The sequence below is a fragment of the Haliotis cracherodii genome, unplaced genomic scaffold (assembly GCF_022045235.1).
Source record: "Haliotis cracherodii isolate W230 unplaced genomic scaffold, xgHalCrac1.p SCAF_9, whole genome shotgun sequence".
Taxonomy (NCBI): Eukaryota; Metazoa; Mollusca; class Gastropoda; order Lepetellida; family Haliotidae; genus Haliotis; species Haliotis cracherodii.
This window is the reverse complement of record NW_027266343.1, coordinates 4607729-4634115: the sequence shown is the minus strand read 5'-3', so window position 1 is coordinate 4634115 and position 26387 is coordinate 4607729. Positions and strand designations below refer to the sequence as shown.

The window sequence follows — 26387 nt, the reverse complement described above, 5'->3', positions numbered from 1 at the left end:
AGTCCGTTAGTCTAACAATCCGATGCCGATAGTCGCCTCTTACGGAAAGCATGGGTTGTTGAAGACCAGATCTGTCCCGGACGTTAACGTCAAGGCCTCGGTTTCAAACTTTCAAAAAGTGTAAAGGTGGATATGTGAAGGGCAACATTTGATGTCCGATGCAAGTCCCTGTTTTGACTTTTATCATAAATTCCTGCCTCTTTTTGTTTAGGTGAACAATTGAATTGGTTTTATATGTGTTTGTGATTGGTGTCCCGGCTGCGCATGGTATGTTTACCTTTTCGCAAACACCCTGTATCATCACTATTTGTGAGTGATTCATAAACTCATGCTACAATGGACTGCAATGGACTCCTTTGAGAGATTGTTTGTTATCATGGACATGTTTTTGTTGCTTCTGCTTATGTAAAACGCCAGACAACATTGGGCGTAAAAGTCATAATAGCGGTGATAATTATTTTATAGGATCACTGAAAATCAGTGATGACACCAGGTGTTCGCGAAAAGGTTAAGCATGTTCTGCCCTACCGGTAGCACCCGCCAGTCACACAATTTGCATAATAAGAAAATGTGTGTTGCCCTACGCCGAACACAAGTTATCCTGCCACAAGACGGTGGTCTGTAAACAAACCAGACAATAGAGTCGAAGGACCATAAAATCCAGTGGCATATCATATTATTGATTTGGACAAAGCCGGATGACAAGATAGTAATACACATCAGGTAAATTGTTGGTTCAAAAAACGAACATAAGGGTAAAACACCTGAACCCGACAATAATTCAATGTATTCCCATCAATTAAGAATCATGTCTTAGCTATGTAACTGAAGTCATTTGTGACGAGATTCAAGCCTTGACTCCAGCAGATAAAATCTATGGGCACCTTTGCTGGAAAATTTGTCTTTCATTCCGTTCATCAGAGCAGAGCTTATTTTGCGCACTATATTTATCAGCATGAACAGTTGTATCTGACCTTTCGGGGTATAGGTGCGAAACGGTTTCCGCGGTCTACACTGTTATCACGTGAGCGCAACCATCAGGACAAAGAACAGGTACATGGCGTGTTTGGACGTCATCCCCTCTCTTGCATCTTGTTTTTTTTTTATATGAGCGTTCATAACATGTATAATTTCTTTGTAATAATTCTTGGAAACATTCCAGGTGGAGAAATTTTGTGATGTTAAGTATCAATATGCCTTTGTTTATCGATTTGGAGAATACATGTACCTATATATGTTTTAATAATATTACAGGAAACACAATGACATGTCACGGACATTTCGTTCATAATATACTTAATAAACCTTTGTGATCAAATCATTAATGCAGTGGCTGATCTCATTGCTTTGAGTTGATCTAAAAGGGGTATCGACGGGCTCCGAAGGGGCCCCGAAAGGGTTAAAAGCATATAATACTCTGGCTGGGACGAGCACATCTACTTATAACTATATGATACATAGTATTCATATAAAAAAACATATATTCAATAAAAAGTTTAAACAAATCTAAAAAGAACTTAATAACACGTTGAACAATAGTACTAGTATCACCACAACACGATATCTCCTCGCTAAGGTGAGGTAAATCGGCCTTGAACCAAATGAACAATATGTGACTATTTATAGATTAAATAAACCGGTTCGAGCTGAAACTAGTTTCCTCATAAGGAAACAACTGCGTAATAGTTATATCAGAGACCACTGTGTGTGATAGACACATTTCGGAATTACAGGAACAACACGGAAAGAAGGTAACATTTTAATATTGGTTGTATATACTAGTATTTGTATGGAATGGTAACATGACGTTCAAATGTTAAGGTCGTGGATGACACGTTTACACTGTTTGGCATTTCAGTGTGTGCATGGTTGTATTGCCCGTTGTGTCTCTTATCGTCATACTAATGTCAGTGATATTTCTTGTTAGTTGGTTTACAAAATGTTTGGCATAAAATTCAACGAAGGTTGTTGGCCAAAAAATAATATTAATTTTCAACTTATATATTATTCGTACCAAAACAAATTTAATTGGGCTTTTTGTGAGAACAAATATTTTTATACGTATTATTCACCATATCTTAAGAACAGTGGTGATGGCATTTCGTGTCTGTTTCTCATTTTACCAGATTGTAAAAGGAAACTCAACCCCAAAGCATTTTGTCAAAGGTTATGTTAATATTCCCCGCCACGAAGTGGGGCTTTGGATATAGGAACGTAGCGCGCCCGTTCGTCCTCTTCTCAAAGGGGGCAACTTTTCTCAAAAACCTATAAGTCAAATTTTCACACTGCCGTTACTGGTCATGATCCCAAATTAGTTCGAAAATTGGTGTCGTAAATTCATGGCCTTTGCTCTGTGCGTTTCAACCTTGTGCATACTGCGTGAAATGAGGACAAGTTTGATGAAGGCACATTGGGCGTTCTGCCCCAGGGACGTTTTGCACCCATTGACCCCAAGCACGGAGTCATGACAATCTAAATGACGTCACGCTAAAGATAGCTCATATAGTACATTTAAACCGGTCGAGAGCGTGAAATCGGGTCATATAACCAATCGTCTGTCAGCTGTGTAAACCAAATGCTGTGATGAACTAGGTCACATAACAGCCTTGTCCACTGAACCGTTGAGGAAGGAGGTCCTCTGTATCCACGAGTTAACATACACACATACAAGGACGTTTATTATTGAATGAAACCCAGCCCCGTCTCTGTAGTTATGAATGGCTATGTAGTTGATAGATATAAAAGCTCTGTTTACATTGTTTAGGCTTCATTTCTCATGTAACCATGCCGGCTGATGGTTGGAAAGTTTATTTATCTGGTATTTATTTTAATCCCAAACACCCAGCTTCCTTTTCTGGGCCTGCTAAGTTATATCACATTGTGAAAAGGGAAGGTAAATGTGATATTAGTTACATCACATCAAGAAGTGGCTAGCTTCTCAAGACGCATAATCGCTTCATCGACCTTTAATATACAAGTTCAAGCGGAACAGAGTGGTGGCTTCAGGCCTCAATGCTCGATGGGATATTGACTTAGCTGATGTATCTAATATAGCCTCGGAAAATGATGGTGTGAAATACTTCCTCATAGCTATCAATGTATTTACACGTTTTCTGTGGGTGGAACCCCTCAAAAATAAATCTAATTTGTGAAAGCCAGTATGAAACAAATTTGTTTAAGTGGGAGGTTAGGCACCCTACCACAGTTCAGTGGATTTGCCTCCCTTACACCAGTGTGTTGGTAATCGTAAACCGATCACGTGACGCACGTGACTGCATCAAACCTCTTTCTGCGTACACCAGCAAGCAGCCAAACGCGAATTTCATAGGCAACATATTATTTATTGTCTTAGTGTAATTTCTTGTCCGTACGATGGTGAGAAGAACGATGTCAGGTCGGAGATCGAGGAAGCGGAAGATCCAAGCACCCAGCGACCGGAGATCGTCGCGGAAATCGGCTCGAGTCAACAAACCAACGAATCGAAGTTCTCAGCCTGGCGATGCAGACAACATGGCGTCAACTACCGTCTCTCGGTCATCGCAGCTCGTCGACGCGAGGAATGGATCAGGTGATGTATTACCTCATGTTTTCAATAATGATACACGGTCTCATGTAGTGATAGGCTTAGATACCCCCACTATCCCACTAGTACAGTCGGTAAATCACAACACACACGCTCTCGCATCTGTTGCCATTGGCAACGATACGCTTAACATGCCTATAAATGCTAGGATTGCATGCAGTGGTGACAAAATGGTTACTTTGTCAACTGACAATGTTGGTTCCTTCATCCCCCAACCAATTAGGGATAAAATACACAATAGGGAATATGTAGATCTGGCTACCCTCATTAAGGGATTGGATAAGGGGCAAAGTATGGATAGCACTATCAGAGTAAACTCAATGGGTCAATTGTCACGCCAGTCGAAGGACATACAGTCAGTGGAAGAGTGGACAACAGCCTTTATCATATTTGGATATCAGCATATACCTGGAGAAATTCCCCGAAAGCCACCAGCAAATGCTTAAATATTTGCACACAATTAGATTGGCTGCCAGCAGGGGCCAGGGTTGGCAAAATTATGATAAACAGTTTAGGCTGCGCATAAGTAGATCCACAGACAAGGCATGGGGCACAATCAACGCGGAATTGTGGATGTTATACATGAATGTCACTCCTCAACCTGTGAACCGCAGTTTCACCACTTTCAAGCAGCCTTCACAATCTCCAACTGCAAACACCTTAAAAGTTGGTTTTTGCTGGGATTTCAATGACCCTGGAATTTTTTTGTCACAGACAACATTGCCGTTTTCCAGTGTGGTGGGAGCCACCCTTTCCCAAAGTGCCGATTAAACCAATCAGTTACAGGAAATCAACCAACCCAGGAGGTTAATACATTTCAGCTTCGCAACAGAGACCTCCCAAAACGTGCAAGCATTGGGCCACACACCTATCAAAGTAGATAAGCTATTAGCATACCAGGAGTCCTACCCATTGTTAAGTGATGCCAGTGTTCTTTGTTGCGGTTTCACTGAAGGATTTCATTTACATTACACAGGACCCAGAGAGGCCAGGTTAGTTTGTAATAATCTAAAATCAGCTCAAGATCCCAATATGGAACAAATCATACTTGGGAAACTTTCCAATGTACAATTAGACCGAATGGCCGGTCCATATCATAACCCACCTTTACCAAACCTGAGGATCTCTCCTATTGGAATTGTTCCAAAGAAAGAAGTAGACGGGTACCGCATCATCCACCACTTATCGTATCCAGATGGTATGTCAGTAAATGATTTCATCAGCCCCAGCCTTTGTTCCGTAACCTACTCATCCATTGACGATGCAATTTTGACGATGCAATTTTGATGATTCAGCAGCTTGGTCCAGGGGCATACTTAGCAAAGGCAGACATCAAAAGTGCTTTCAGGTTATGCATGGTGCATCCTCATGATTTTCACTTACTAGGAATAAAATTCTTACATAAATTGGGTACAGTATAAGCTGCTCAATATTTGAAAATTTTTCCACTTTCATCCAGTGGATAGTTCAAACAAAGTTAAATTCTCAAGGTGAGTTGATGCATTACTTGGACGACTACCTATGCGGAGGATCTGTAAGAGATAAGTCTGAATGTCAGTTAGTCCTGTCAACATTATTAGCAACTTGCGACGAACTCGGAATCCCTATAGCCAGTCACAAAACTGTAACACCAACAACATTAATCAGCTTCCTTGGATTTCAGCTAGACACAGTAAGGATGGAGTTAACCATACCAGCAGACAAAATACAGGATGCTAAGGATAAACTCAGGTTTGTCATGTCAAAATCCAAAGCAACCAAACAGCAAGTAGAGAGTCTCATTGGTTCACTAAATTACATAGGTAGGGCCGTTCCCATCGGCAGGGCCTTCCTACGGAGATCCATTGATTCAATTTGTGGTATTAAGAAGCCCAATCATAAAGTTAGGGTTACAAGGAATATGAAAGATGATTTTCAGATTTGGCTTTCATTCCTGGACAATCATAATGGAACGTCATTATTCCTGGATCAATGCTGGATTACCGATGAAGCATTACACCTCTACACAGACAGTGCATCAGGAGAGTCATGTGGGTTTGGAGCGTACTTTCATGGACGCTGGACCAACGGTTCATGGCCAGGACATTGGAGGACTTTGGGCCTAACACGAAACATCACGCTGCTGGAATTCTTCCCAGTCTATGTTGCGGTTAACATTTGGGCTGATGCCCTCAGGGGCAAAAAGTTAATAATAAATAGTGATAACCAAGCAGTAGTGTCCATACTGAACAAGCAGTCAACTAAATGTAAGAATACTATGCAGTTTGTGAGGCAGTTTGTACTTCATTGTCTCAACATAAATTTATTAGTCAAAGGTCAGTTTATTCCTGGTTTTAAAAACAGCATTGCAGATTCCTTATCTCGTTTTGATCTTCAGAAGTTTCGTCAGCTGAAACCAGAAGCCAGAACCAAACCGACACCAGTACCCAAGAATCTGTGGTTATCTAAAATCCGAGGCTTTTGCCTTGATTAAAGCATCAGTGTCGAGCAATACTCAACACACCTATGCAGCTGCATTAAGGTCATTTGACAAATTTTGTCACAATCATAAAATACCTATGATTTGGCCTGTGCCGGTAGATGATATTTTATGTTACATAGCCAGTATGTCTAGGAAGGCCTTTGCAAGCTCAACTATAGCTCATCATCTCTCAGCTCTTGGCAGACATCACAAAATTAATAGCTGGTCTGACCCTACTGAAAACTTTTTAGTTCGCAAATGCATGCAGGGATACAGAAATACAGCAGCTCTGCTGTCGACACCTGATGCAAGACACCCAATCACAATTGAAATGTTGAAGAGGCTGCCTAGTGCCCTCCAGGCTATTTGTATGTCAGGTTATGAAGCTTGTTTATTTGCTGCCATGTTTAACTTGGCATTTTTTGCAATCCTACGGATTGGTGAGATAGCGTTTGTGACCAAGATAAATCAGGACAGAACACTTAAATTGGCAGATGTTGGTATTATTGCACAGGCAGTGCACGTTAAGATTTGCTTTTCAAAGAATGATTAACATGGCAAAGGCACAACTCTGATAATCCCACCTAAGTCTGATGCTACAATTTGCCCAGTCAGGTCATTAAGTGCATATCTGTCTTTACGCTCAACCCAACCAGGCCAGTTCTTCATCCATTTGAATGGTAAAGCCGTCACCAGATATCAGTTCTCTGCAGTACTCCGGAAAGCCTTACAGTTCCTCAACTTTCACACACAAAACTACAACACACACTCATTCAGGATTGGAGCTGCTACATATGCAGCAACACAGGGAATACCACATGAGCTACTTTGCACATGGGGTAGGTGGAAATCTACTGCATATGTAAGTACATTCGCATCAATATGTTGTAACAACTCATTATCCCCCGCCGCGCGAAAGCGCGAAGCGGGGGATATAGTATTCACGACCGTCCGTACGTCCGTCCGTCCGTACGTCCGTCTGTACGTCCCACCTGTTTGTTGCCGCGATATCTCAAGAACTAAACACTGGATTGTCTTCATATTTGGAACTAAGGTGTATATACAGACTCCGCAGACACCAGTCGGTTTTGGTGACCTTGACCCCATTTTCAAGGTCACAGCAGGCATATCTGCTTTTGGAGTTGGAAAACGGTGTTGCCGCAATATCTCAAGAACTAATCTCTGGAATGTCTTCATATTTGGAACTATGGTGTATATACAGACTCCGCAGACACCAGTCGGTTTTGGTGACCTTGACCCCATTTTCAAGGTCACAGCAGGCATATCTGCTTTTAGAGTTGGAAAACGGTGTTTCCGCGATATCTCAAGAACTAAACACTGGATTGTCTTCATATTTGGAACTATGGTGTATATACAGACTCCGCAGACACCAGTCGGTTTTGGTCACCTTGATCCCATTTTCAAGGTCACAGCAGGCAAATCTGCTTTTGGAGTTAGAAAACAGTGTTGCCGCGATATCTCAAGAACTAATCGCTGGATTGTCTTCATATTTGGAACTATAGTGTATATACAGACACTGCATACACCTGTCAGATTTGGTGACCTTGACCCCATTTTCAAGGTCACAGCAGGCAAATCTGTTTTTGGAGTTGGAAAACGGTGTTGCCACAATATCTCAAGAACTAATCGCTGGATTGTCTTCATATTTGGTACTATGGTGTACAGGCGGGGGATATTTCGTCACTCTGTGACAAATACTTGTTTTTGACAGAAATATGGCTTGTCGGCTCCAGCCTTATCTGCTGGGCTCACCGGAGAACAGTTGCAAGGCCAGTGGGATTGGACCTGGGTCTGCAGAAGTATGGGAGTAGGGGAGTAGGGGAATGAAGTGGAAATCATTGTTGCCATTTCTTCAGCAAAAATTAAGGCGCAGTCCTCCACCAGCATGGCTTCTCCTTCATTTTGGCGGTAACGACCTTGGGGACGTGCCAACAACAGTACTGTTACAAATGGTGAGTCGGGATCTCACAAAAATTCATCACATGATGCCCTTCACACAAGTCATATGGTCAGATGTTCTGCAGAGGGTCACATGGCGGGGTATACCAGACGGCAGAGTAATGGAGCGCAAGAGGAAGAGGTTTAATAGATTTGGGAGGAAAGGTGTACTAGACCTTGGAGGTCGCGTTCTCGGGCACAATGAAATTAACATAGGAGACAGGGGTTTGTTCAGACAGGATGGTGTCCACCTGTCGGACATTGGCAATAACATTTTCGTGGACTCATTGCAGGGGGGTTTTGAGTTATTTGCTGGTTTGTCCTCGTCCAGGCATTCATTTCAAAACTAGTGTCGCGCGCATTCAGTTCTTATGCTTAATCCTCAGGGGAATGAGCTTGCTATAAACCAAGCTCAGTGGCGGAGGTCGTGGCAGACAACTCAATTTTTCTCATTAACTGTAAGTAAGTTCAGCCTCAACATTCTAACTGCTCCTCATGTAGTGTACCCAAACCACAGAGGATGAAAGTGTATGTAATGACACAGGATGGACTGCAGCTCATGCCTCACGTTGTGTTTAGGCACGGAGGATGAACTGAACTGTAATCTCTATTCCGGCCCATTTGGTCATGTGTATATTCCGGCCCATTTGGTCATGATGTGTATATTCCGGCCCATTTGGTCATGATGTGTATGTTTCGGCCCATTTGGTCATGATTTGGTAGTTGCTCCATTGCATCACGATGTGTACCCATATAAACCTCGGACGCAAGCAATGTAACTGCATTGCTGTGTACTGTGTAACACTGCTTGTCGCGACTTCCGCCTGTATTGTTATGTAATAAAGCTGCGCCCGTTTTTTTGCCACTGAAGAAGCATCGTGTTATCTTTTGTATTCTTTCATTCACACTTCATCTAATTTGTGAAAGCCAGTATGAAACAAATTTGTTTAAGTGGGAGGTTAGGCACCCTACCACAGTTCAGTGGATTTGCCTCCCTTACACCAGTGTGTTGGTAATCGTAAACCGATCACGTGACGCACGTGACTGCATCAAGCCTCTTTCTGCGTACACCAGCAAGCAGCCAAACGCGAATTTCATAGGCAACATATTATTTATCCCTACCCTCCCAGCCCAATTTTGCTTTCTTTGTACATGGGTTTACATGTTAATATTGTAATGTAAACATGTTTTTCATCATGGTAAATCAATACTTCTTGCATCATACTTCCCGCATAATGAGTATGCATATCTGTTCATTAGCAATATAAGTCAATGATTCAATGAATGCATAAGGATGTGTTTTTTGCTCTAATTTTCTTCGTGTTTCAGAGCCTCTCATCAGTATACTATATAACTTGGTGCAGCAATAGTTGGTGGAGGTCGTGGCAGGCAACTCAGTTTTCTCATTAACTGTAAGTAAGTTCAGCCTCAACATGCTAACTGCACCTCATGTAGTGTACCCAAACCACAGAGGATGACAGTGTATGTAATGACACAGGATGGACTGCAGCTCATGCCTCACGTTGTGTTTAGCCACGGAGGATGAACTGAACTGTAATCTCTATTCCGGCCCATTTGGTCATGATGTGTATATTCCGGCCCATTTGGTCATGATGTGTATATTCCGGCCCATTTGGTCATGATGTGTATGTTCCGGCCCATTTGGTCATGATGAGTATATTCCGGCCCATTTGGTCATGATGTGTATGTTCCGGCCCATTTGGTCATGATGTGTACATTCCGGCCCATTTGGTCATGATGTGTATGTTCCGGCCCATTTGGTCATGATTTGGTAGTTACTCCATTGCGTCACGATATGTACCCATCTAAACCTCGGACGCTGTAACTGCATTGCTGTGTACTGTGTAACACTGCTTGTCGCAACTTCCGCCTGTATTGTTATGTAATAAAGCTGCGCCCGTTTTTTTTGCCACTGAAGAAGCATCGTGTTATCTTTTGTATTCTTTCATTCACACTTAAACACCAGATGCTGTCATTAAGGCCATGAAGAAGATTTTTTCCCATGCTACTTTGCCACAAATTATACGATCAGACAAAGGGCGAGAATTTGATAATAAGAAAGTGAGGTCTTTTTTTAAGAAACAAGGGCATCACTTACTATGTCACACAGAATGAAACAAAGGCGTCCTATGCTGAGAGAGTGATACGGACCCTCAAGACAACAATGTACAGATATTTCACGTTCAAACAAACTGTCATTATTTGGATATTTTACAAGACCTCGTCCGGGATTATAACCACAGACCTCACAGATCATTGAATGAACTATCACCCTCAGATATTAATCAAACGAATGAAGCTCTGGTATGAAAAGAACAATATATTGATACTTTGATGAGACCAGTAAAATCGAAAGTTGAAATCACACAGAAGTCTCACCAAAACCACAACTGCGAATAAGACAAAAGTGTCTCTTGTCTCTCTGACTTAAACGCAACAAATCTACTGCTGGTTTGAAACCATTTGAACTGATGTAAAGAGGGAACACACCATCATCCTTCTCAAAACCAAATACATTGACAGAAATTTTATTTCGATTTTCGAATTTTGAAATTTGGGAAAAGGGTACAGGTATATCAATGCCTTTCAAGTCAAGTTCATGTTCATACTCATTATATTTCTTAACTCTTTCTGGATGATTTTTTCTATGTACTGGATGTAAGGCAGCGAGTATTGACCACATGAAACATTTTTGATCATCATTTTGGATATTTAAAATGGCTTTCTTGTTGGCCAGATACTCAGGCAGAGAAATGTAGAAACTTGCTGCCAAGGGTGCATATTCAGCTGTGTTCACTTCAACATGAACAATATGGTCTAGTAACCACCCACTCCCTTCAGCCTGAAATTCCTGTGTGGATGTATATAATAAGCCTCTGCTAATTGTTGCTCAATTTCAGAAAATTGTGTGGCCCAAAAGTTGATGGTTCTGACAATGGGTTCTGCTAAAATGCTTTCATTGTTTTCGTCGTACTTTATAAATTTGAGTTTCAACGTGAGAAACCATTTCATACCTTTCTTTTTTAACAGAAAATCATGTAATAATGGTGTAATGTTTGTCTGTTCATCTGCGAGAAACTGGAGAATGTTCACACTGTTTGCTTCATTTGGGGTTAATGCTGTGGTTGACACACTACCCTCAAGAGCTGACCTCTGACCTCCCCCAATCTGGCTGCGCCTGACCTGGTACCACTCCCGACGTCTCACGCAGCTGTCACATTGATCCACTTGCTGGCTGGAAAACCGCTCAGGGAGAGGTCGCAGACAATGGAGACATTCTCTACCTTTTGTCGAGCATTGTTGACAGAAGACCTTGCCGGGCAGTAAACACTTGACATGTCCACACCAGTTACAGGTTGCTCGTGGAGCCGGTGGAGTATTATCAGGTGACAGTGGATGTAAGCAGAGACGTTTCGGTTCTGAGCCAGTCGGTGTTGACTTCCGCTTAAGGTTACAGCGGTGATTTTCCAAGTTATCCCGTCTGGTGAATGTATGTTTACATTCTTGACAGGTGATTATGTCACTGCCGTGAACAGTACGAATATGCCTAGCCAGATGCTGACGCTGCTTAAAGGACTTCTGGCAGATGTGACAAATGTTACCTATGGACGACACTGGTGTAGATACAGGATGTGCAGTCACTCTTGATGTTAACAATTCAATTCGTTTGAGATTGACTTCTGGATCATCTGTACAATTGTTAGCGGTGGCCCAAGTTTCCAACTCAGACAGTCTTCACACTGTTCAGAAAGTTTTGTTTCGATTCCATTCTACAAACAAAATAAAATAAAAATTACCTGTAGAAGTTCTTAAAATTAACAACAGACTTTCTGCTTCATAAATACAGATTAAGTTCGATGTTGTGGTCTCGGTTGCGAATTATACTAGTAATTTATCAAAAGGATAGCATCGTATTTTGTTATCTCAACCATACAATATTTCACTTTCATCATTTAACCATGTAAAAGTGTTTAATAGATAACTTTGAAAGCAAGGTTTTTGTGCTTGAATAACATTCAATTACCTTGTGTAACAGCTTAAATTGACACAACGTCCGTCTCGGCTGCTGGCAACAATATGACATGTTAATGCCGCTCTTCAGTTTATAAAGGATTACAAAAAGGATGAGTTCATTGTGAGCAGATGATAATCGTTTCCATGCAGACATATGACATTTGTCATTGCATACACGCGAGGGGTGATAGGTGTGGTCACAATACATACTTAGACTGAGCCTCTGGTGTGTTTTATGAATGAATCACCCCTACATCATAGACTCGTCTGAAAGGCTCCTGACATGTCTGAGCTTGTTTAAACGCTCTGCAACGGATCACTACACAACTCTTGTATAGGGTACTACATACGGTGGAACGATGAAAGGGCAGCGTCCCGCATACCACTTGATGAGTCACCATATCAAACAAGCAGTTTTCTCTCAGCATGCAAACACTATAGACACATGGCTGTTATGTGACCTAGTTCAACACCGTGTTCGTAGTAACAACAGGATTCTACTAATCTTTACAACAACTGTAAACATAACAGGCATAACTACATCATACCCTTTCTATTTTAAAGGAATTTCATACATACTGTTGTATAGTTTTAATTACACCGATGTTTGAATGTATAACCGTTGGTCTATCTTTAGCGTGCCGTCATTTAGATTGTCATGCCTCCGTGCTTGGGGTCAATGGGTGCAAAACGTCCCTGGGGCAAAACGCCCAATGTGCCATCATCACAAGTTTTCTCAGAAACTACTAAGTTACATGTATGAGAGTTTTTATTTTATTCTAAGGGATACTCGTCAAGACCGAGTTCGAAAAGTGGTCCACTCATTTATTTTTTTGAGAGTTATGTCACCTTTCAACTTAGTGCAAAGTGTGTGAAATGAGGGCAAGTTTTCTCGGAAACTCACTACTGAAGTTGCATGAATGAAAGTTTGCATGCTTATCTAAGATATACTTTACAAGACTGCGTTCTAAAATTGGTCGCGTCAGTTATTTGTTTACAGCATTACGGCCCCTAATCCATATTATTCTTCCCCGTGGGAACTGTTAATTTTGTAGCATGTATGTCGACATGTTAACGTTGGTTTCATTGAAATTTCAAGCCATGCAGTTACCGAAACGAAACATACAAATAATGTGCGTGAAATGTTGATGCTATTCTTTCCCAGCAATAAGAGATACTTCTAAATCGTCTTGCTATTCTGAAAGTTTCGTAATGCAGATAACACATGACATTTGTTTATTTTGTTTTTAAAAGAGCTAAAAATGTTTAGGGGAAATATATATCTCATTTCACTAAAGTTAACCGGTCTATATTTTGTAAGAATAAACTATTGCGCTTTGAGCGATTATCTCCTTTAGCTATTGGCGTAGTATAGACCTTTATCACTCACTGACCTTGCAATGCTGTTCATTGTAACTTATTCAAGCTGTATCACTGAGAGTGAGTGATTATCTCCCTTTCCCGAACAGTTCTATTGCGCAATACCTTTGCAATGTATCGTATGTTATTCAGGCAGCCATCGAAAAACGTCCCGGGCAGGAATTTAGGTCAAACCTGTCACGCGCACTCCATCTTTCAACTACACATTGCTATTGCAACATATTGTTCAACACGATTAAATACCAGGTTTCTATAAAGTATGACTTTGTTCAATGAACAACACATGTAAAACGGGTTTGATATGAGAAATTTGTAATTAGTTGTCTTCATAATCACATGTATGGCGCTTGCTGTGCATAGTTGAGCACAGTATTGTTTCAAATAGTTCGCTGTATGTAATGTATGATTCATACCGGTTCATGCGGCAGTTTACGGCTCTGCATGGTTTATTGCTTTGACAGTATTTTTAATTTCCGGCAGAGGCTATACACCCGTATACGTTTTTTGCTTCTGGATACATAGGTTGGGCAATTATTTTCCTAAAAGATTATACGGTTGCATGATATCTTCACGATGTTTGGGTTGAACATAGAAACATTCTTCTAAACATACTTCAAATCTAAACTTGAAGCAATCACAACACAAACCCAGTTAACCAAGCGGAACCGTACACAAGAGTGAGTGAGTGAGTTGGGTTTAACGCCATTTTGAATAGTATTACGTGTCAGCTTGATGTGGGGGGAAAGTCCGAAGTGATGCAGGTTTTAGACGTTCACCACTTTGGTGAAGCAAACGAGCAAGGGTTTTGTGCTGACAACAAAATCAGGGCGATCCGGGATTCAAACACACCGTCATAGGTTTCTGGCGTGCCCAAGGGAGACAACTCTGCATAGCGAATTGCAGCGCCTTCGGCGGCTTGGCCAACCGTGCCCCCGTACACAACTGTAAGAAACTATCATACAACAAAGATGTTTTAGATGAGATATGTATTGCGTAACATTCCATGAAGAAACAGTGACAATATTACACTATCACAAACTACAAAATACATGCACAATAAACGACAAATATAAAACACCGGTACATTCAACACACAAAGGAGGTACATTATAACAATTTTATTTCAAAACAAGGGTATTAGAATGATATGAAAACAACATGAGAATTGAGCAAAACTATGGTAATGTTGTACATACAAAGAATTTGTTTGTTATTGTTGATATAATAACAGATCTTGGAAGTTGTTTCTGGATAACTGTTGGTAAAATTATTAAGACCTGTTCCTTTTAACAGAGTGTACCAAATTCCCTATCATGATTGAGAATTGTCATTCTCTTTCTTGGTTGTATTATGTAAGACAGTGCGTAGTGTTGTTCATCTTCTGAGACATCACATGTTTCACAGAGACGTTGATTCATTGGGTTGGTGTTTTTGTATATCTACCAATTTTCAATTTTGAGTTTGTGATTACTTAAACGAAGTTTTGAGAAAAGTGACCTATGGCCTTTGTTTTTACAATATGTAAGATATTTCTCAATATTTATAGATGTCTTGACCAAACTGGGTGTTCTTAACATGCTGCTAGATGAATGGGAATCCATTAATGAATACGTGAATTTTTACTTTTAAACTGAGGTTTATTTACAGTGGATTCATTACAATGTTTGTGTTTACTATTTAAGCAGTTTGTTTTATTTATCCCAACCAACATTTTGACCAGAAATATTGATATTTATAACAGAAGCATATTTTAGAATGACATTAAATTTTGTTGTTGTGTCATCTATATAGGACTTGGAATCAATTATTTTTTTATTGGTACATATAGTGGGTATATATCAAGTTCTGCCTGACAGGCCCAGTTTCCGTGCTTGGCTTTTCCTTGTGCTGACCATTTAAAGACACTGTTTCTTTTATTGTGCTTTCCAAATGTAACTACATTAATAACAACCAATTTGTACTTAACGCCAATTCTCACCTCCCATAGCTTACACTTCCTTGCTCTGCACATAACATTACATTGCGGGGAACAATTGATGCTCTGCAGCAATCTTTACTTGTTTTACTTGGTGCATAGTGTCTGCAGTGGGGACACATTTTCTCAGAAGCTACTGAGGTTCCCTTATTATTACGTCGCGGCCATTGGCTGTGTATTGAGTCAAGAAATAGAGCATGACGTGCACACAGTCAGTGTCGTCCTAAGTCCTGTCCCAAACAGTAACTGTGATCCTGTCCTAGCAGATCTGTTTGTCTTTTGCATACGAATCGGATTATTTGAGGTTGCCAATCGGAAAGTACACGTTGCCGAAAGTCATAAATATACACTAAAAAAAAAGGAAACTATATATGCATAAATTTGAAGACACCGGGTCCGATCATTTTTATATGGTAGAAATTTAATTTTATTTCTTAAGTAATTCATTTCATTAAATTTTCGAGTAAACATGAAGATTTCCCGAAACGAAATGTTGTGACGTCGCGACGGAGCAATTCGCCCAAACGCAGCTGCAATGCCATAAACGTGCAGCATGCAAGTATCAGAACTGCGGTGACAATTCCCGTCAGCAAGTTTCAACAGGCCAGGACAATGACTGCTCACACACACATAAGAAAATCGGAAAACGATCAAGTTCAGTGATAGATTCCTCACTAGATTCGACTGTCTAACATATGTCATTCTCAAGTGGTGTCCTTGTAAGTTGATTGCTTTGATATAGAACTACCATCTTCGCGTTCCTGTCTTCAAGATGATGTACATGTTCTTGAAAAGTCTTCCAGCAGTTGAAGATCAATCATGACAGGTTTCCGCACTGACACAAATCAACATGCTGAGCAATTTCAGTACTTGATTTTTACAATGCAGTCTTTTTATTATTTGATAGTCATTGAACATATCCGAAATCTCTTACAGTTTCATGAAGAATGTTTGGCGTTAAACACCAAACAAACAAACAAACATAGACTTTGACTCCAGCAACGTCCAAAATAGATCCATGAAGCATATGAAGTTTCGTACGTTTAACACGAAGGCTTTACCGAACGCCTCTGTTAATAATGGGAAGTCAACCAAGGCATCTGAAGGGAGTTGCAATAAATATGCTCTGCAAAAATACAACAACGCAAAAGTGATTTTTGATGAATATTTTACGTATCATATAAATTATCAACAGGTGGTAACTGATTGTTCAAATCTGGCACACTTCATTGTCATTGACCTAGGTTCCATCTGGCACATATGTGACTTTAGATTTTTAAGGTTAACGTCATCTGTTCTTAATATCTTGTATGGCCACCATTTGGGCCTCAAACTGACTGGCATCGTCGTCCCATGATAGCAATCAGATGCTGTCTTGTTGCCTGGAATATGTTCACTCACTCTGCCTCTAGTGCTTGTGCCAGCTGTCGGAGGTTCTGAGGTTGTTGCTGACGTCCACGCAGTTGTTGATCCAGTGCACCCCATAAATGTTCGATTGGGTTTTTTAATCTGGAGATCTGGAGGGCCATGGCAAGGCCTGGATGTTGTGATTCCCGAAAAAAGCCTGTGGTCAGGCTTGTCGTGTGAGGTCGGGTGTTGTTTATTGTTAAAAAAAAGCATTCGCATGATGCATAATGGGAAGGACCGAAGAAGGCTGAAGAATCTCATCCTGCCCACATAATTATTACATTACCATCTCCACTTCCTCTATGTAGCTTCGTGCATTACATTAAGTGCGACGCCTGTAAACACGACGTCTACCGCACGGCGAAGCATAAAACGTGACTCATCACTAAGCCAAACTTGTCTCCATCCCAGTTGTGCAAAAAAAGCAAAAAAAAAGTGTAGGATACGGAAACCTTCCGGTTACCTTCCCACTTTAGAGGGTGCATTTTGTTCACTTAAGTGTGAAACACATAAAAAGATTATCTGGACAATACCAAGAAATTTGAAGGTATCTGGAAGGTTTCCGGAAGGAATCCGGATGCAAATTTTCTTCATGGCTTGTTTCTGGTTATTAATGTTAGCCTGTGCATATTAGATAGCTGTTGTAATATTCTGTGTCATATTAGTTATAAATATCCTCCTAAAACAGATCTGTGGGCATGCATTGGTCACAAGTTCGATTTGCGACATGGGTACACATGTGTGAAGTTTATTGCTGGTGTCACCCAACGTGATATTGTTGCAATATCGCTAAAAATGGCATAACACCATTCTCACTTGGAAAAAATGGAAAGTCATTGGCTATGTGCTTTGGCATTTGGCCCTGGTGAGATTAAAAGATAAGTTTGGAACGGTATCAGCACTTGTTATATCTGGACAGTGTAGTTTCATGGGAGTATGAAACAGAATACAATTGTCCCAAATTGGTGCATAAGACTAATAGCATCCATAGAAAAAAACTAAACAAAGTCCAGAAAAAATATCAATGCCATTTGTCTACAAACGTGGAACTACAGCTTTTGTTTAGTGAGCTGTATTTATAGTAGGAAAACATTCAGGGCATTAGTATATTTTATTTTTGTTCAGCACCTATGTTATGGCTGATCAGTATTATATTTCTTCATGCTTATGAAGCAAAACAAATAATGTTTTTGGAACAAAATCATATTTATTGATTATATGATATTTCATTGGTACATATCACAAATTGAAATTTGATCAAGCAAGAAGAGGAACTAGCATATATAAAGTAACCAGTGGTGTTTGCAAGAACTTTCAGAACAGACGCTTCAATGCCATTTTCTAAATAAACAAATTAGTCAAATCTCAGAAGAATTTTATGGAAGAAGAATATCTAAAGTCAATTATGTTTCTGCAGTAAACCACAAAAGTCATTCAGAATTGTATAGTCAGCGTCAGTGTACACAACCTGGACATAGTCACAGTGCTTTGGCATAAATTCATTCAGGCTTGATTTGTGTCATAACATTGCAAGATTGTTTGACCACCATTGCAGTTCTTTTCGTCCTCGTTCCGTAACCGCGGAAGTCTACCAGTCTACCGAGTCACATGTATCTGCAGTTATCTACAGTGAAGCTGAGGAAGGATTATCGCTCTCATGGAGGCTGGCGAGTTGGCGAATAGACACCAGATCTTTCCTAAGACGGCTCTGGCATGTTGAGATAATGTTTGTCACTTTGTCTTCTGGTAAACTCAAGCTGAGAGTTTGCTGTGTTGGGCGTCGCACTGGTCATCAGCAAGTACAGAATGGAATCCCTGTGACGAATTAACAAATCTGTCAATTCCACCAAGCATAGAATCCCGTCCAGGTAGATTATCAACCTTATCCCCACCCGTCTCAGGAGACAGGCGACTGGCCGCAGCAGCTTGGTGAAAGCTCAAGGAGCTGGGGCCAGTCCGAACAGAAGGCTTACGAACTGGAAGAGAGAGGTCCTCCAACTGAAGCAAACTAAGCTCTTGAGATCTGCAGCAATTGGAGCTGTAAAGATCCAACTTGCACATAAAGTCGTTTCGTTTTATCAGGTCCTTCAGGAGGTGAAGTACTGATAATGTATGTATGCATTCAGTGGTTTCAGATTGACAACTGGTCTGTAGCCATCATCCCTCTTTGGAACGATGAACATGGAACTTACAAATTGTCTGGGAAGTCATGTCTAGGACCTCGTCTAGGACCTCCTCTACAACATGTTTGTCCAACATGGTATGAACCTCCCTGTCCAAAGCCAATGCTCTTTTACAGAAAGTTTGATATTTTGGAATAGTGTGTTCTGAAATGGAGTCGAAATGAAAGGGCCCAGCAGAAAAAAGACTTGAAAGTAAACTTGGGGTGCTTTGCTCCGAAGCCAAAAGAACTTTTCTATGCCTCAAAAGTTTGGCTTTAGGTTTGCGCTTGGCCTCCTTCAAAAGGGTGTCACAGAATAATTGTTCTGCACCAAATCAGTGACTGATCAGGACTCTGAATGCTGTATTTTCTTTTTACATTTATGACGCAAAATAAGCAACTGTATAAAACAAAAAACACATTTAATGATTGACAACAAATAGATATCACACTTAATTGATTCATATCACAAATTGAAAATTGATAGCACAAGGGACAGTGTAACATAAAGTTACAGGAAGCGTTTGCAAGAATTTGCAGAAACACGCTTTTCACTGCCATTTCCTCAAAGCTCCTAATATCTTAACATTTATTATACTTACAGTCGGAAAACATTACTTTGTTGCTATGAGTGCTGTTTAACCTTTTGCAGTAACTTTGTTGCTACTCGATCACCTTGGCGACTGGCAAGTCTACTACTAGACGAGACTTCTCCACAATGCTCCCACATTTAGCTGACACACCTTGATATAACTGGAATACTGTTAAAAGCGGCATTACACCCAACTCACTCCAGCAAGTTGCCCTGTACAACCGTTTTCTCATCTGCCAGTGCCTCTAGAGATGACGTGGGACAGCTAGATGGATCAGATGCATTATGGGTACCCTCTGATGATGCCGCTTTATGGCCCTCACTCTATCTTCTTGCCTCAGAGGTGCTCTCCCTTCTTGTAGCACTCAGCAACAACAGTCATATTCTTTTTAAAAAAACAGGCGATATGAAATATCAAGCGGGTCAGCTCAAGCCAGTCTTTGTTTGAAGCATCATAAAAGCAGACGAGTCGGCACATCAACTGTCAGGACTTTAAGGACATGAAGACGTGACCTGTGAAGATCCGGGGTAGAATAGGTTCACAGCAACCCATGCTTGCCCTAAAAGTCGACTATGCTTGTCGTAAAGGTGACTAACGGGATCGGGTGATCAGGCTCGCTGACTTGGTTGATGCACGGTCATCGATCCCAATTGCCTGGATCGATGCTCATGATGTCAATCACTGGATTGTCTGGTCCAGACTCGATTATTTACAGACCGCCATATACCGTCATATAGTTTGAATATTTCTGAGTGTGGTGTTATACAACAAACCAACCAACCAACATGAAGACGTACAACTGAGTTTCCTAAGGACCCTTGACTGAACCGTCAGAGCTCTGTCAATTTGAGAAACATTTTTGCACCTTAAAGTATACATGTGTGAGATAAGCGGCAAACACTATTATAGCGAGAGCTAGCGTTACCTCCCCTCTTGCGCACATGGCTTACCGTCTTGAAGCCCACACTTGTGTACAATACTTACCCAAAGTAAATTTAGTTCATTCTTCATTCACCTATTCATTAGAGTTGGCACAGCAACTTACAGTGTTCACAGTGTTAGCGTGTTAGCATTCGTATCACCAATCTGAAACCTATTAACATACGATCAGGTTGAACTAGTAGCCTCATGGGAAGGCCTGAACATGCTTATCCATTCGCACTTTAAGCACTGTTGCCAGAGTTTTTGTAGAAGCTATGGCTGAGGAGACACAAGTAGACGATCTGCTTTTGGTTACGCAATATTGGGACAGACAACTGCAAACATGAAGCAGGCACATTCAGCAGTGAGGGAGGCACTGCATGTGTGGCTCATCTGCAGAGGGTATTGATGAGCCGTTGGTTCTTCTTGAAGGGGGCACAGTCGGTAGTGAAGGCACGACGTAATTCAACTGGAGTGCTTTATGACTCTAATTTTGATTAGTCTCCAGGATTCTGTCAAAGGTAATGAATCTCATGGAGGCTACAGTTCAGTATATACCATTGGTACATCATATCCACTTGCAGCTAGAAGATCTAGATAAACAAAGAAGGTTTGCACTTCTCCAGATATCAACTGCGGTGCTTTTTGTGTTTTCACCATGAGGATCAGAACGACCACATTTAGGACTGGATCCACCTCAGGCTTTACATCAACACGAGATTGCAATGCTGGCATTACCTTTTCTTGTTCCATTGTAGACGTGAGGGACAGATGTTTCTGGTGGACAGGTAGTATATATGCGAATTACTCTCTGCAGTATTTGGTAACAGAGGACGTGGAATGGATGCACCAGTTTGGACCACTGGTGTTAGCACTTCAGTTGACCGTTTCATTGCACACAGAAAGAGCTTGAAGATTACCAGACATTTTGTCGTTGGCACATGGTGTCATAGACAACAATTCTGAGAGATTGTTGGGCTCATGTGATTTGCTATGGGAACTCGACAACTTCATAGTCACTTGACAATGGAGTATATATTTGCATGTTAGCGTAAGGATACGACAGGTGATATGGGAATATTGAAGAGCGACACTTGAGAAGCATTAAGTTCAGTCCATGACATAAGTTCGTTCCAGGTTACCAACAGATCAACACAATAAACAGATCAGATGTTTCTGCCAAGTTGGGGATGTTTTCATATGTTTGCATCAGGATATTTATTAGAATATTTATTGTATTAATATTCAGATACAAAAACTCTGAGGTATCGAGATCTTCAGAAGCTCTCACATGAGGAAAATGAGGGGAATTAACTCTTATCAGAGACCTGGTGGAGAACGTCCACTGGCATAGACACGTTTTGGGTTCTGAGGTATTGGATAGAAGAGGGAGAATTTATCAGGACAAGTACATTAACGTTCATGTAATAAGTATTCTAATTTATCTAGTTTTGTAAATATGCATACAGTGTGGACCCGGGGAAGAATGTGTCCTCAGCACCCTATTGCATGTAGTGGGGACAGGGGTGGCCCAGTCGTCTAAGGCGCCTCGATTCGCTGTGCAGAGTTGCGTCCCTTGGGCACGCCAGAAACCTATGATTGTGGGTTCGAATCCCGGTTCGCCCCAATTATGTTTCTAGGTTTGTCAGCACCATACCCGTGCTCGTGGGTTTCACCAAAGTGGTAAACGTCTTAGACCTGCATCACTTCGTGCTGTCCTCCCACATTAAGCTGACACGCCGTGATATAACTGGAATACTGTTAAAAGCGGCGTTAAACCCTCACTCACTCACTATTGCATGTAGTAAGAGGCAACAAAATTGGACAACCTGTTAGCTGTTGAGGGCAATGAAACCAGGAACAGTGTTCCTTGTACCCAAACCACTCTTCCATTTTGAATATAACCTTATATTCCACATAGTAATTATGGAAAACATCACATTTAGATTACATTATAATCTGCCTCGAGTCCTATACCAGAAAGCGGTGGCTCATGGGCCAATCTGGCATTACTGACCTCCGGGTTCTATTTGTCATCAGATAACTGTCTAGGGCGGAACCGGTCTGACTGTTACCCTGTTTCACAATACTAGCTACCTATGTCCTTTTTGCTTGAGTATAACACCTTTGTAGCCCTGGTGTTTGTAGTTGGCTTCCACTACATCACCGTCCTTGTTGACACTCCATGGTGGGTGCGGAGAAGGCTGTCGAAAAAACCCACACTCGGTAGACACTATTTTAACGTTTCAGTGTAGATCCTTATACCGTTGCCTTTTACCAGTCTTGCTTGATAATGGTATAAGGATCTACACCGAAACTTAGCTTTTTACAGTATTAAAGAAGTTGTTATCCATAAAATTGTGTCTACCTTGCGTTACGTGTGGCACATACATGTGTGACATATAAAAAAACAAGATTGTTGTGATCTTCAGGACTTTTCTTTTAGAATGATTATAGGAGGGGAGTAAATAATACAAATATGCTTCCCACTTACAATTTAACCCCTTATGATTTAAAAAGGTTCATAAATCGACGAGCCCCCATTTGTTACGTGTGGTATGAACGGCAGGGGTTCCCGCTAATACCACAAATAACAATTACAAGAATCACACAACAATCTCTGAAGTTTAAAGCTAAATTTAATAATTAGAACAAAGATAGGCATATAACAATTTTCAGTTACTGGGCAACGCTCCCATACACATCTATTTAGGCAAGGCAATATGGCAAATGTGCAATATAGATAATAGTCACCTCAGATTTCTTGACATCACATTCCCAATGAATTCCATTTCACATTGTTCCAAACTTATATATCACTGTTCACAGGATAACTGGATAACAACAGTTTCCTCCTTTGAAGCGTCGACATGACCTTGTAACTTTGTCTCTGGACATAACGCTGGGCTGAACTGCCCTCGTTCAGTTAAACCATATTTCTCCCTCTCCAATTATTTTTCCTTCCCCCTTTCTGTTCGATCACTTGCCCTCATATCGTAAACAAATTTCCAAGTAAGCTATCTACTTCAGCACACAACAAAAGGTTGATCGGCCAACACCAATCAGTTACCAAGCCAACTCAAACTCTAATCACCCCACAAGCACGTTTCTCCCCGTCAGGCAGCTTGCTTAACTCAATCAAGCATGACGCCGTCCACCAAAACTAGACCCCTTGTGAACCACACAAATATACAACGTCACTCATAACACTTGCCATTCGTCAACTTCTAAGTAATGCCTATCAGACTCGTTTACCCCACACTCGTCTGGTTCTCGCTTAAAAGTTAATGAAGGCATATTGATTGAGATCCTGCATTATCTTCAGATGAGGATTCTGTACCCCATACGGATTCTTTGCCACTTTTTAAGGTTGTTGAAGAAGGTGTTGATGGTGAACCCCTCAAAATCAGCCCCATTGTAATTTCAAAATCTATTGAAGGAATATGTGGAAATGAGAAAATGTGCTACTCATCTCCGGTCCAGTTTGCCGCTTGGAGAATGTGCACGGAGACAACAATCTATAACTCTGCTCGAGGCACATCATTTCGCTGATACTGAGATTGTTGTCTCAGTTCACAAGACTCTGAATTCTTGTAGAGGTATTGTTTGCGACTACGCAAAATGGTTTTCAGATATGTCAGAAGTGGAAATTGCTGCCGAGCTGAACAATCAAGGTGTCACTGCTGTCAAAAGATTCTCTAGGAAAGATAGTGATGTGATGCATTCATAAAATAACGACATCTATCCGTTTTCGTTATCACTCACAAAGCTCCCTTCTTCTAGCAAAGCCGGATATTCCAACATCGGAGTATATGATTACATCCCCAATCCACTCTGATGTTTTAAATGTCAACAGTTGGGATATGGAGCAAAATTATTAGGCAACACACAAGTTTGTTCCCGCTGCAGTAAAACCAAGATGGCACTGAAGCTGTCTTTCTATTGAATTCATATTCTTACCACAGCAAGAAATGTTGAAATCGACCACAAAAAGTGAACCATCAACGCTATTGTTTAATACTTTAGTGAGACTCTTAATTTTGATGCTGAAAGATGTGACTGATAGTATGCTGCCTTGAGGGACGCCCTGATCTTGATCAAAATGGTCAGACAGGGTAGAGCCCACTCATACTTGAAATTGTCTGTTGTTTAAAAATGGAGATATAAATTGAGGTTCTAGAAGCCCCTCAATCCAAATTCATTCAAATCTTTTAAAATACCATGTTTCCACAGTGTATCATATGCCTTCTCTAGATTTAAAAAAGATTAATACAGTATTTTTTTTGTAATAAAAGATTCTAAACGCACCATACAGTTATGATGGGGTGCAATACCATGCAACTATTAAGTGTATTCACTTCTAAGTTATATTTTTTCAGTCACTAACCTAAATCTCTTGCTTTCTGCTTTATGGAACGTTCCACAATAAAAGCAGAGTCGTTCAAATGTGATTAAAACAATCATCAACATTTGATGACACAAGCCCTGATAAATACACAAATACTACTTCTTACAGGGACCATGAGAGTAACATCACCATCAACTACTGCAATTCAGCAGATATCACAATCAGATACCTATTTGAATCAGCCAACCTGTTTCCAGAATCATGAGCAATTGCTACCCAAACATCAAAAGCTTTTCTTTATGAATAACGGTGTTTGTTTGTTTGTTGTTTAACGCCGCACTCTGCAATATTCCAGCTATATGTCGGCGGTCTGTAAATAATCGAGTCTGGACCAGTCAATCCAGTGATTGACGCAATTTATGAATAACTATCAAATAGATCTAGACAGGATACCAGGTGGTCGCCAAAAGGTGGACGTATCCTACCCCACCGGTGGTCCCCATCACAAACACATACGATAATAAGAATAAATATGGTAAATTAATGACATTGTTTCTCACAGATTAGGAAATAATTATAAAATTTTAGGAGCAAACAAATGTACTTATTGTATTTTGGAAGGGACATATATGGAAGTGGGGGAGGCAATCTTAGAAACGAGACTATCTGTGTTATAATGTTACTCAATAATATTACATAGCTAATAGAACTCTATATTTATCTGTTCAAGTACAAATGTATTTCAATGTGTAACTATTTTTAAATTAAATAAATGATATACTCTATTTGTTGTATTCCTAAATAGATCTAGATTACAATCAATAATTCACTCAAGATTGGGAATGGTATAATATACGTCATGACAGTTAAGACGATTAACTGGAAATAACATAATTTTGTTTTGTTTGTGTTCCAGTTATATGGGGGCGGTCGGGTAGCAGAGTGGTTAAAGCGTTCGCTCGTCACGCTGAAGACCCGGATTCGATTCCCGACATGGGTACAATGTGTAAAGCCGAATTCTGGTGTCCCCCGCCGTGACATTGCTGGAACAACGCGGGAATCCATCCAAAAATGTGTCAACAAAATCTAATTTTAAAAATCATTGGTAATTTTATGTCATTTTTTTATTCGTTATCTTTACCTTTGCCCTTCTGAAAACGTTTGCATTGAAGACAACAAAACATTAGCAACGGAGACTGTCAAATTCAGAAAATAACATAAAGCAGTACTGTTTCTGCTAATAAAGAATGTGATCAAACTGATGCTGGCAATAGAAACGAGAAAGGTTACACGAAGACCTTATGGTGTAGGATAAGTAACACCAAGCTCAGATACTGCATTTTGGAAATCCATTTTTAGAATCCATACAGGTGTAAAGGACCAGTTAACTTCAACACTGCTTCAATTTGCAGGTTAATGTGCTGTTAGAAAGACTCACTGTGCTGTCTCTCGTGCTGCCTCCTTGTAACAAGCAGGTGGTTGTGTCATCATGGCATATCTTCGACGTCTTAGAGGTAAGTGCCAAATGGATTTATTTTTCTGTGTACAATTAATTAAGATACTC

General features: G+C 40.6%; 1 protein-coding gene and 3 pseudogenes across 2 annotated transcripts in view; 3 read left to right on the top strand and 1 right to left on the bottom strand.

The window, feature by feature from the left end:
* Positions 1-1651: 1651 nt before the first annotated feature.
* Positions 1652-26387, top strand: part of LOC139452667 (protein mono-ADP-ribosyltransferase PARP15-like) — a 76195-nt gene continuing 51459 nt past the window's right edge. For both annotated transcript variants that reach the window (XM_071234209.1, XM_071234208.1), the window contains exons 1-3: positions 1652-1751; positions 25740-25928; positions 26236-26337. In XM_071234209.1, coding sequence (XP_071090310.1) covers positions 26313-26337 — 25 coding nt within the window. In that variant the 5' untranslated portion in view covers positions 1652-1751; positions 25740-25928; positions 26236-26312. The remainder of the gene's footprint in view (positions 1752-25739; positions 25929-26235; positions 26338-26387) is intronic.
* LOC139452878 (uncharacterized) lies at positions 3511-4394 on the top strand (annotated as a pseudogene).
* On the top strand, positions 6607-8383 carry LOC139453292 (uncharacterized; annotated as a pseudogene).
* Positions 10387-11793, bottom strand: LOC139453037 (uncharacterized; annotated as a pseudogene).